This window comes from Lycorma delicatula, chromosome 1 (genome assembly GCF_047948215.1).
Source record: "Lycorma delicatula isolate Av1 chromosome 1, ASM4794821v1, whole genome shotgun sequence".
Taxonomy (NCBI): Eukaryota; Metazoa; Arthropoda; class Insecta; order Hemiptera; family Fulgoridae; genus Lycorma; species Lycorma delicatula.
The window spans coordinates 21,970,029-21,983,058 of NC_134455.1; the positions used below are offsets into that span (position 1 = coordinate 21,970,029).

General features: G+C 28.6%; 1 protein-coding gene across 1 annotated transcript; it reads left to right on the top strand.

The window, feature by feature from the left end:
• The first annotated feature begins 1,204 nt into the window (after nucleotides 1-1,204).
• On the top strand, nucleotides 1,205-8,476 carry LOC142317430 (DNA repair protein XRCC3-like). The gene is made up of 4 exons (XM_075353998.1): nucleotides 1,205-1,289; nucleotides 3,877-4,019; nucleotides 4,590-4,804; nucleotides 8,150-8,476. The coding sequence occupies exons 1-4, from the start codon at nucleotides 1,205-1,207 to the stop codon at nucleotides 8,193-8,195; spliced, it is 489 nt and encodes a 162-aa protein (XP_075210113.1). The 3' UTR covers nucleotides 8,196-8,476.
• Nucleotides 8,477-13,030: the final 4,554 nt, after the last annotated feature.

Sequence of the window (13,030 nt, forward strand, 5' to 3'; positions counted from 1 at the left end):
TTGCTAAACGGTAAGACAAAAAACGAATAGAGATAAAATGATCAAACACATGTAGACAAGTAATTACATACATGATTGCCCCTGTTGTGTTGTCAAATGACTAAGTAAAAAGTTGTGGCGAGACCAGTAGCCACACCTCCGTCAAAACTGATGCCAGCATTTGCTCCAAGGTCGGCTGAGAGATGCATGGCCTGTTTAAAAACACGATGTCGAACATATAGGTCTAAAATGAAAAAAATTCTTCTTAGTCATAAAATTCTCAAACCCTGGGCATTTTTGCAACCCTGATAGCACCAAAAAAAACCAGCACTGTTCGGGCTAATCCCGGATGTAAATCATCATGTATGTACTAACCAGTAGTTAGTTAAAATTAAAACTTGTGAAAAAAGTACATTTTTTTAAAAATAATTTAATTAAGTAAATTATCTGTCTACTTAAATTAACAGCACTTAACCTGTTTCTATACTTGCTTTACTATTTCACTCAATGAACAGCAACGCAAAAAGAAGAAACAGTTAAATTAAGAATTCTGCAGTCAGTATTTAGCTGTGTACCAAAAAAAATCAAAGTAACTTACAAAATGTCATTAGTAAAAGTAAATACATAGGAAAACTTGGATAGTGGATAAAGGTTTATATCGGTTTGATTGAAAAAGGCCAACTCCATAAATGTTTATAATTCACAAGGTTCTGTTATAAAATCTAATGATTTAGCACAAATAATGAACAATTTACTGGAGTAGGCATATGGTTAACTAGATGGAATGATCTGTATGATATAGTTTTTAGAAAAGTGGAAAAAACAAGACTAACAGTAATTCAGTAAATTAATAAGCAGGAAACATCTGGAAAACTACTGCAAACAGGATAATATGTAAAATATTAACAAAATCGATTTTCTAACAAGTAGTGTCAAATTAGTACATAATTTAAAAATCTGTAGCTTTGATCAGTAAAAAAAGTTAATCCAAATTTATAGTTACTTAAGTAAAAATATGTTTGTTTAAATAGACACCATCGGTGGCTTGTAAAATTAAAAGTCTAGATATTTTAAAATGTAAAAAAAAATTTTACCTGTTTGCTTTATGAGCAATTAAAATTGAAAGATGACGGTCAGTAGTTGAAAATTACTTGCATGATTGGAATCCAAGAAGACAGTTCCATTCAGAGAAGAGAAAAATTGCTTTAATTGTGGAAATTGCATAATGCATCCAAATTTACCTTGGGAGAACATTACTTTTATGTTCTTACAGCTGAATACTTTGTGTATCATACAGCCACTTGATCAAGGTATTATTATTATTGTTATTAAAGCATTCAATGCTTACTGTCGATCTGATTTATGAAAAAACTATTAACATGAACAGTAGTGAAGAAACATTTGCTGATATTGCAAAGAGGATGACAATAAAAACTTGGAGCAAAGTTTCCAGAAGATAAGTTGTAAATTGTTTTAAGAGACTGAAAATCTGCTTCACAAGATAATGGAACAACCAGTCAAATGTAAGACAAACAGTTACTTAGCCTGAAATGTATATCTATTTTTATAAACATGACAAAAATGTTATTAATGATTATAACATTGGAGAAATTGGCAGTGGTTTACCTGTTGCTGAATTCATGAATGATGTAAGCACATGATGATTTTTTGATAATACAAATTACACAAGCAGAAGCAATGCAATGATGCAGAGGAAGAGCTAGACAGAGATTCGATAAGTAAAAAGAAGGTCTGGAAACTCTTAAATGTTCTTACAGCTGAATACTTTGTGTATCATACAGCCACTTGATCAAGGTATTATTATTATTGTTATTAAAGCATTCAATGCTTACTGTCGATCTGATTTATGAAAAAACTATTAACATGAACAGTAGTGAAGAAACATTTGCTGATATTGCAAAGAGGATGACAATAAAAACTTGGAGCAAAGTTTCCAGAAGATAAGTTGTAAATTGTTTTAAGAGACTGAAAATCTGCTTCACAAGATAATGGAACAACCAGTCAAATGTAAGACAAACAGTTACTTAGCCTGAAATTTATATCTATTTTTATAAACATGACAAAAATGTTATTAATGATTATAACATTGGAGAAATTGGCAGTGGTTTACCTGTTGCTGAATTCATGAATGATGTAAGCACATGATGATTTTTTGATAATACAAATTACACAAGCAGATGCAATGCAATGATGCAGAGGAAGAGCTAGACAGAGATTCGATAAGTAAAAAGAAGGTCTGGAAACTCTTAAAGTTTATAAAAAGAGCTTTGGAAGAATTGAAGGAGGAAAAAGAACACAGGCATTTGAATAACTTAGAAACATTTTGAAATAAAATGTAAGAAAAAATAACAAATTTTGTAGCTTCCAAAAAAAATAAAAATGATTCACTTGAATAAAAAGCATTGCTGCTTGTAAGTACTTGGCTTATGTTATGCCATGATGTAAACAATTGCCTGGTTTGTCAATAAAACTATTGCTGACTTGATTTTTTGTTGGTACAGTCACTGCTTATTATGATCAATATGTGAAGTCCTGACATAATCATGATAACTGGAGATTTTAACTAATTCTAATGATTTAAATTTGAGTTAATAAGTGCAAAATTGAGAAAAATATAACACATTTTATTTATATAGATGTTAAAAAATACAAAAAAACTATTTTGAATAATGTAGTGAAATTTTAAAAAAATACAGAATTATTTAGTAAAAACTAACCATAACTAATAATAGCTGACTTGAATGATAATCATAAAACCCTTAATATGAACCTGCAACAATAAACAAGAGTCTTTTCTTCTTTTTCCTGTTTAGCCTTTGGTAATTACCTTTCAGATAATACTTCAGAGGATGAATGAAGATATGTATGAGTGTAAATGAAGTGTAGTCTTATACAGTCTCAGTTTGACCATTCCTGAAATGTGTGGTTAATTGAAATCCAACCACCAAAGAACACCAGTATCCACGATCTAGTATTCAAATCCGTGTCAAAATAACTGCCTTTAATAGGACTTGAATAATGCCACCATTACAACAAATCGATCTGTGTGATTTGGAATAAAATGTATTGAGTGTAAGAATTCAAGACATGTGATTTGGTGCCTTCATTTTCTGTACTGATAACTGGTAAGTTAATTTATGTAGTCATCTGTCAAATTTAAAGGTGTTTTTATATACTCTTATATTTAAAAGCCACTGTTCTCAGAAATTTCTTGGGAAGAAATAAAAAAAAGTTACATTAAAAAGTGTTATATTTTATTCCCCAGATGTGTTAGAATGTGTTAGCATTGAGATACTTTGTCAATATGTCATGATTAATTAAAATTATTAGTCAGAAGTTAAAATTCTATTATACAGGCCTACCAATTTAACAAATTATCTGCTCAAAATTTATATAGGTAAAACTGATAGATCATTTAAAGCAAGATTTTCAGAACATGTAAGACCATTTAAAAATAAAAACAAAATTTTTCAAATATGGCAGATCACTTGATTTCAAATTGACATAAAATTAGAGTTAGTAAATAATCTTAAAATATTAGAAATTCGTAATGTTAAAAACAAATTGGAACATTTGAAGAAATATATTTATAAATATAAAAATTAGAATTTTAACATCAGACTAATAATTTTAATCAATCTTGACATGGTTGACAAAGTATTTCAATACTAATGTTGCTATTTTTAATAACTGATGATGAATCTAAAGGATTTGAAAAGGCCTTATTAGATTGAAGGTAAGATCAGTCATGCTTTATATGTAGTTTTTAAATACTATATATATATAACTGACCAGTTCTCATTAATAGAACATATTTTTATTTGGCTGTTGTTTATGATGGTGTCAAAAAAAATTTAATTGTTTTGATTATTATAGGTGCTGTTTATATATGTACCGAAGACAAATTTCCTTTTCCTTCTCCAAGACTACAACAGTTGTTTACTACATTTCCATTAAGTACACATGAAGATAAAAAAAAATTGGGTGATAATGTTTTCATAGAACACATTGCAGACGTTGTTAGTATATTTATGTTTCAAATCCATTAGTAATACATAGATAACATTATTTTTATATTCTGTAATAAGTTCTTACACTAAAATGTTTCCTAAACTGTATTCCCTAACAGTAAATCACAGTATCACAAAAGATTTAACTTTACATCCCAATAGTTGCAGTCAAAGTTACTGAACTCTTGTTAGAAGTAAAAAAAAAACTGAAAGTTTTATTTAATTGCTTGTGGAATGTTTAAGTAATATAAAAATATAGTAGTCAAAAGAGGAGTAGAACTCCTTGTTTTCATTGTAAGATGTTGTCCAAACATTACATAAAATTTTTATGTATTTAACTTTTATATCTCTTAATCTTCTGAGAAATGTATTCTCAGAGAGTATGTTACCCATAAAATATATATATCTGCTTAAAGTATTATAAATTATTTAAAACACAATTTAGCTGTATTACAATTTTATAAATATATATATATATATATATATATATATATATATATAGTATAAATCTATAATTAGACTAGAATTTTCATTTTATAATAAATGTTATTAGATCAATTTTTTCAATATTGTTACCAGGATGGTTTAAAACAGTGTGTAATGACTCAGTTGCCACATTTACTTACTCGGCAATCTATTGGTCTTGTAGTAATTGATTCAATTACAGCTGTATTTCGTGCTGATTATATGATCAACATTATATGGCTACAAGGGCAAAAGATCTTCGTACTGTCGGTCTGCAGCTCCATTCATTGGCAAATCAATTCCATGTATCTGTATTATGTGTTAACCAGGTAAGATTGCTAAAAATATGTATATTTAAAGCTACTAACAGCTTTTAATGACCAGATAATCAAAACATATCAAATTTCTGTAGTAACATTATAAAATAATTTCCTTAGAATATTGTAATTTCTTAATCTGTTTATAATTCACTATTAGCATTCTTCTCAGTCACCATAACTGAGCTCAATATCTAATATGTCAGTGCTTCACGTGAATTTATATGCATTTCTACATACTTTTTTCAAACGTTATTTTAATTATTCTGATATAAATATCAAACAATTTACTCATTCCTCTTTTACTTCTAATAAATTTTCATGAAACCACATTGCATATTCTGCTCCTTAAATCATTAAGAATAAACTGTACAATTGGGCTGCAATGTGTTTAACTTGTCGTCAGATAAATATTAGATTTTTTACTAATAGTTCTCAAGCTTGTCAGTTTATCAATTTTTTTGACCGATTTGGAATAAGAATGTAGAAATCTAAATCATTTGAGAATAAAAAGAAATGATTTAGTTAATGGGAATACTTCAGTAACATGTCCGATCTGTAGGCTAAACCTGGATAGATTATGATGTATAATTCATAATTTTAATCATCTCCAAGATAAATACTTTGCTACCTGACCAGTCCTAGAATTTCAAGAAATCCATGGTTCTATAGATCTTAGCTTCCTGACAGTTGGCATTTGCAGTTAAATGAATGATATTGATAGAAATTTAATTTCCTCTAAAGTTTTAGCTGGATATTTATGAAAAGATTCCTTTTACTTTTTCTAAAATACTAAAAGGAAACAGATTTTCTGCTACTTAACTTAATAATAGTAACTCATCTTTTAATTTGATTAAAGGTATAAATTAAATTGCTTAAACAGCTTTTCACATTTAGTTTTTAGTGTGGATTTTTCATGACCAATAGCATAGATTAAGAAGACAGCAGGAGATTTCACACATGTAGAATGAGGCATGATTAAAAGTACAATGTTTACTGAGGACATAAATTACTAAAATTTCCTTTTCCTTCACTTTTTTTTACAAATAAAGTGAAGGAAATATTCATCACTGTAAGTTATAACAGTGATGAATATACAAGCAGTTGTAAAAGCCAATAATGTTGATTGTTGCTATTGTGAATATTAGTCAGATCAGGTGACTTTTATGCTAAATGGCTATACTTTTATGCTAAAGTATAATAATCGTAATATTTTCAGTTTTATTAAGTAAGAAAACCGCTTGGTTTCTTGTGTATATTAGGTCATATTTAAACCTGAATTATAAGACTAGTTAACAAATAAAATAAAGACTTGAAAAATACTCTGTTGTATCAGATTTAAAATTGAAAATAGATTACATAATAAAATTATAATTATACATCACCAACATCTTAATTATTTACACAGGAAAAATATATGTTTATCACTACTTGGTTAAATAAGTAAAAAATAATGACTGAAGAAAAATCTAAATGAGCTTAAAAGTAGTACAACCACCTGCAAGTGCAGTAAAGCTGTCAAATAATTCTACACCTTTACAGGGCTACTTACCACTGAATTTAAGAAATTGATTAGCAATATTGAACAATGAAAAATTTTGATAATATTGCAATCAAATCGTATTTTACTCCCTTTAACCCAACGAGTTTGATTTATATCCCCAAAAAGAAAGAGTCAAGATTGATTATAAAGTTCAGTAAGCTTCTGAAGAAATAAATAAATGCATTTTTATTAAAAAGGAATTTGACGCTGTAGGAATTCAATCATCATAAATAATGTATTTTCCTTCGACCAGGCATGTAGTTTTATTTTATGAAAATCACCTGGATCGCAAAGGTAATTTTATACAAGTTTTTACTCTAGATGCCTGTACACAATAGTCTGTGTAATCACATGTACAGGCAATAAACAACATGCAAATTTTACAAATAACACATAGAAACTAAGATAGATCTCAATATATATGGATCATTCAATAATTAAAGAGACAAATGACTAGAAAAGCTATTATTTGTCAATGACAATGAAACTAATATTTCTTTTCAGCATATCTGACTACACTTAGACACTTGTCCCATCTTTATGTGAACTTTCTTATTCCAGTTGTAAAGAATTGTTCACCTTGGTGTATAAACTGTTCTTATATCATGGAACTGTAAAGATGTGGCAACACCTCCCCATCCAACTTTTGAAGCTTCCCATGTCTGTTCAGTGGTTTGGGAATGGGCGTAATTATGCCTTTTGAGAGAGAACTAAGACATTTTCTCCATGTTGCAGATTCACTTTACTTTATAGTGTCACAGTAGTACTCACTTTTCTGCCAAATAATCACAATAAATTGGACCTGGAGCACCATTAGCATAATTTAACTGGGTGATATGTTGGTTTTGAATTTTTTCCTGGCAGACAAACTCTGATGCAAAATGATGAATCTAAGTTTCAAGATAATTATTGTGGGATTTAAGAAAGAATTACCTTGCTCTAAAGACATTTAAGACAATGTGAATTCAGATATCGCTATGATTTTGAGTCAACTGTCCTAAAATCCACCTTGAACATAGTTTGGGGTAAATTCAGCTTATTATGGATAATGAAGTGGATAGTGGTGATAATTACATTAAAAATTTCAGCAATTTCCCAAATTTTTATGAGTTTGTCCTTGCGAATAAGATCATTATTAGAATTTTTGTAAAACATCAGTAAAACTTCCACTATTATGAAATCGGTTATATCTGTCTACAAGATTTAAACTGTTCAATCCTCTTATTAAAAATGTTTAACAGTTAATACTCTTTTTATTATCCATAAGTGAATTTCTGTTTGTTTCAGCTTCAAATGAAGCAGACATTTTCAAGAAAGCAAAAGAGGTTATAATAATAAATATCCTTTTCTAACAGCCAGTATTTTCTACATCAGCTTTTACTTTTACATCAAAGTTGGCCCCACTGACATAGAAAATATCTGTTTATATCAAATTGCAGTTAATTCTGTTACAGTTTTTCTGCTGTTGCCATTTATTTCTAATTATTGAATGGCCCTTATACTATAGCAATATGAAATTTACAAAGCCACAAGATCTGAAATAAACTTCAGTGAACTTAAGATAGATCAAATACATTATTCAGTTACAGGTGTGCTTTCTAATCCCTTTAAACTAGATACTATTTACTATACCAGTAGTAATTTCAGTGAAGATGTTTCTAATTAGATTTGAAAAGGCTTTAAAAGATAATTTCCAGTATTTTGGAAGCAAGTTATAGAATATTTTATAATTTTAGTCTTATTTCATTTCATCATGCTCTTCAGTGGATCTCTTTTGTAAAATAAATTGATAATAAAAATTGTTTATTTCACAGGTTAGTTCTCTCATCCAACAAGACAACAATTGTAGATCAATATTAGTACCAGCATTAGGACTTGCATGGTCCAATTTAGTAATTCAAGGTGAAACTGACAACAGAGCTTTACATGTCATTTTTTCACCCGAATTACCACAAACTTCATGCCCTTATAAAATAAGTGCTAGTGGGATTTCAGGAAGTGAAACAATTTAAAATTCATTTTTTTTATTATTTCTCTCCATTTATATTTTTGAAATTCATTTTTGTACATTTTTATTATTAAAAAGATAATAAAGATATTCCAAAATATTAAGAATAGGAGGAAAATTCTTTACTTATGGTATGGATTTTATTTTATTGATTTCTGATAATAATTATGTGTGATCAACCAAACATCACAGGTGTGTTACGTTAATCCTGTCATGACTCATTAGACCAAAAGTTGTAGATAAGTTCTTATTTTACTTTACACAGGATTTTTTAAAATTAATATCTTTATTATATTGAAGGAACTGCTAACAGTGGAAGTACCTCTGATTGAAGGAACTGCTAACAGTGGAAGTACCTGTGAAAATGCATAAACAAGAATGATTCAATAAGATAAGAATATCTTCCATCAAGTCTACTATATTGGCAAATAATTTGAATTTTATATACATACATTATTATTTATTTATGTACAACATATATTGTTTTATATATATATATATATAAAATGGTTATATCAACTGATATTATTTACTTTAAATATTTAACTGTTTTTAATTATTAGTTATTGTTTATTATTATCAATGTTGCAGCAATGTTTAAAGTTCGTTAATGTATGCATTATGAATGTAAAATGCAATAAAATTGTTCATGCAACGCATTTTACTTGGTTTTTTTGATTACATGATTCCATCAATGCAACTTTGAATGCTTATAACTCAATAATAAAGGCATTAAAAGAAAAATGGGTTTTACCAGTTTTGTCTTATGTCCTATTTAAAAAAAAAATTAAATTCGATTCAATTAGGCTGATAAAAATTAAAAACCCACCATAATGCTTTTTTTTAACTAGGTAGAACCCAATTTCAATTTCTTTCTGCCTTCAAATACCTCTCAGACATGCAGTATAAAGCTGTTTCCATACTTAAATATCACCTTTATACACATGAGGCATGTATTTTCAGTAAGTACCGTTTTGATAAAAAAAATAACAAGCAAATTTTTTTTGAAAATATTCATATTCACCTGAAGTATCTACAATTCTACATAATTTCTGCCTACATTAAGGCACTTGTGTTGAGTGATCAATTTCTGCTTTCCAGCTTTATAGTAATCTGCCACCTGAGAAGATAACTACTGCTGAACGGCTGTTTTGACACTCATCATCGTCGTGTCATTGACTGCTGAGGTGCTGCTTTAAATGCAGGAACTAGTGATAGTCACTGGGCACCAGGTCAGGACTATATATGGGTGATTAGTTTGTTGCCAGTCAAATGATGCAGTGAGATCTTGGATGACATAAGCCACATGTGGCTGAGTATTGTCATGAAGCACCACGATTCCCATATATTTCGGTTTATCCAGGTCTCACAATATGTATTATCATTATTTATCATTTTACCCGAAGGCAAAAAATCAACAAGCATTTTACAATCAGTGGCATTGTGTATAGTATACACATTTTAAACAAACAGTAAACAGTAAATAAATACTAACAATCACATAATGGCATGTATAGCAAGCCAACAGATGTAGTTACTCAAGGCACATGCTTGAAACAGCAACAGCTGTGCTGCAGCAGTTTTATATCGAAATGGTACTTACTTAAAAAACATACATTGTATACAATATGTATCATATATCAGTATTGAATGATTAAGGCTTCTTGTGAAGTTTCAGACTTGTTCATTTAGTTACTTGTTTGTGGCAATTGAGTAATTCAAAGTATTGAATTTTCTGAAAAATGGATAAATTGAAGTTTGAGCTGTTATAAAGTACTTTCTTTTGAAAAGTTGAATCCCAACAGACATAGAAAAATTGTGATAGTACTTTAAAGCCCACTTTTTACTGTAAAAAAAGCAGAAGAATCCTTTAAAGTACTATCACAATTTTTGTATGTCTGTTGGGATTCAACTTTTCAAAAGAAAGTACTTTATAACAACTCAAACTTCAATTTATCCATTTTTCAGAAAATTCAATACTTTGAATTACTCAATTGCCACAAACAAGTAACTAAATGTACAAGTCTGAAATTCTGCTTTTTTACAGTAAAAAGTGGGCTGCTGAATTTAAACATGGTCATAAATCCGTTCAACATAATGAATGCTTGGGGTGCCCAAAAACTGCTATAACCAATGAAATCAAAAATTTTTTTATAACAGTAGATGAAAGATGGACTCGCCATCAAATGCCAGAGACCAAACACTGGATGGGAGCAGGTGTTAGTGCACCAAAGAAAGCAAAACTGTTCCATCTGCAGGAAAAATCATGACTACATGTTTTCTTTTTGGATCTCATGGTGCTGGAAAAGGCAGGTCCATCACCAGGGAGTATTTCACTTCAATTCTAAACCAATTAAATTGTCCTATTCAGGCTAAGTCCAGATCTGGGCAAAAAGAAAATGCTCTTTCACTGTAATAATGCACACACAGGTGTTGGGTTGTTGCTGCAAGTGCTTTCCCAGTGATTATTTTCTCTTCTCAGTTATTTTTGTCTTAGTTTGCAGTGTTGAAGAAATCATATTATATTGAGAGTATTAAAACATAGATAGTCAATCTAAATGTATAGAATTGCAAGATGACTATATTGAAATTTTAAAAAATTCTGAAAAATCTTGTGTTTTCTTTGTCGGGTCGAGAACTTTCCAAATGGCCTTTGTAACTAGTTGAATGAACATCTCAGGTAGTAGCATTCTGAAAACCAATGCCATGTTAAATAAACTTATGTTACTATTTTGTCATCAAAAGCCAAATTAAGAGCTTTAGATTTTACAATTGGCAAGTATTTATTATAAGTTGATCATAAAGAGCACCAAACTGTAATTAGTATGCCCATTACCTGACAACTGATATAAACAAATTCATTATCTTCATCCCAAGAGTAAATTGGGAAAAAACTTAAAAGTGACTACTGAAGAAAGAGCCCCTCATGTTTTATTCAGTATATTGTGTTATTTTATTTCTTATAAAGATCTCAGGACCTCCTAAAATGTTAAAAAAAACCTTTTTTCATATAAAAACCACTACTTATGGCAGGAAATTCATGAATCAAATGTTAACAACACTAAGCAGTGGTACAATTGTTACAATATATTACCAACGTTTGTGAGAAACACACTACACTTTATCTACAATTCTATCAACTAAATTCTTAACACATGGCCAATTCGTAAATAATCACAGTAAGATTAAAAGTGCAGTTTATTTCATGAATCTGTTAAGAAGGATTGTAACTTTTCTACAATAGCAATAAAATCCAGTAGAAAATTTTAAAATAAACTATAACCTATAACCTAATTCAAGGTTAAAGACATCTTGTAAGTTTTATATAATCGATTTTTAAAATTATTTGTCAAATCTGAACAGATAAGAAAGGTAAAAAAAAATTGAAATGGCATATTTATCAGGAATTTCTAAAATACAAAAATGTTTTCTATGTGCAGGCAACATTAATAAATTATATTATAAGAATATGCACAATATTTTAAATAATTTACAAATTTTACTAAGTTACTAAATGATATAGCATTCATTTATACAACAAATACTTTTTAATAAATTAACTTTCATAATTTGCATATAAATTACTCAATATTAAATAATACCAGTTTATTTTAAACTAATTTTAATTTCATTTCTAGATGAAATTAATACACTGTTTGGCCCATTGTGTGTTTACCATCCCAACGATTTTCAAATTAAAAATGAATACATAATTATTTAAAATAAAAAGTTACTTAAAATTGAACATACTTATTCAGCCCAATGATTCAAATTGGAATTATTGCTTTTTGAATTAATATCTCTGTTAGTAATGATAATTTGTTGGATACTCTGTCATTCCCTCCACTAGTGAAATAACATTCACTAGCTTTAAAATTTTTCTAGCCTAGAACATCTGTGTCTAAAGGTTAGCATTTCTGTCTGTTGTAGGTATGTTTTGCCAGTATTGAAATATCATATATAGCATGAAACAATTTTTTCTTGTTACAATAATTTATTTTGGCCATTACTTGAATAAGTTTAACGATATATACTTATTACAAACAAAAACATTTTTGTGATTTCAACTGGAATCATCAGGCACCAGCTACAACTCATACTATTAGATTTGTATTAGGAATTTGAGGATTTATTTTTAATGACAGTTCCTCTGTCATTTTTAGAAAAATAGTTAAATTAAAAACAATTTTAAATTTGTGGTAGATTGTAATTTATAATAATAAAAAAAACTGAACTGTAGTTTGCTGTAAAATATTTTTAATTTTAAAAGAATGCTATCACTAAAAATAATGGTTAATTTTCTTGGCTCTTCATAAGTATAAAGAAAAAAATTCTTTGCCTGATAATTTGAAATAATGATTTTTCAAGAGTAAATCATATTATACTGAGAGTATTAAAACATTGATAGTCTATCTAAATGTACAAAATTGTAAGATGACTGTATTGAAACTTAAAAATTTTTTTAATTTTTGACGTTTGCTCTAGAGAAAAAAAATTTGTACATTTATACACATCAGGACACAAGTGGTGCATTACCTGATTCTTAAATAATTATACACTACAACTGTATTTATGAATGAATAATTTTTATGTTATAATATTACATTTCAGTAAATTTAAAATAAACTCTATTTTTTATGTCTAATTATCATTTCTCCCTCTATGAATCATGAGACCTTGCTGATGG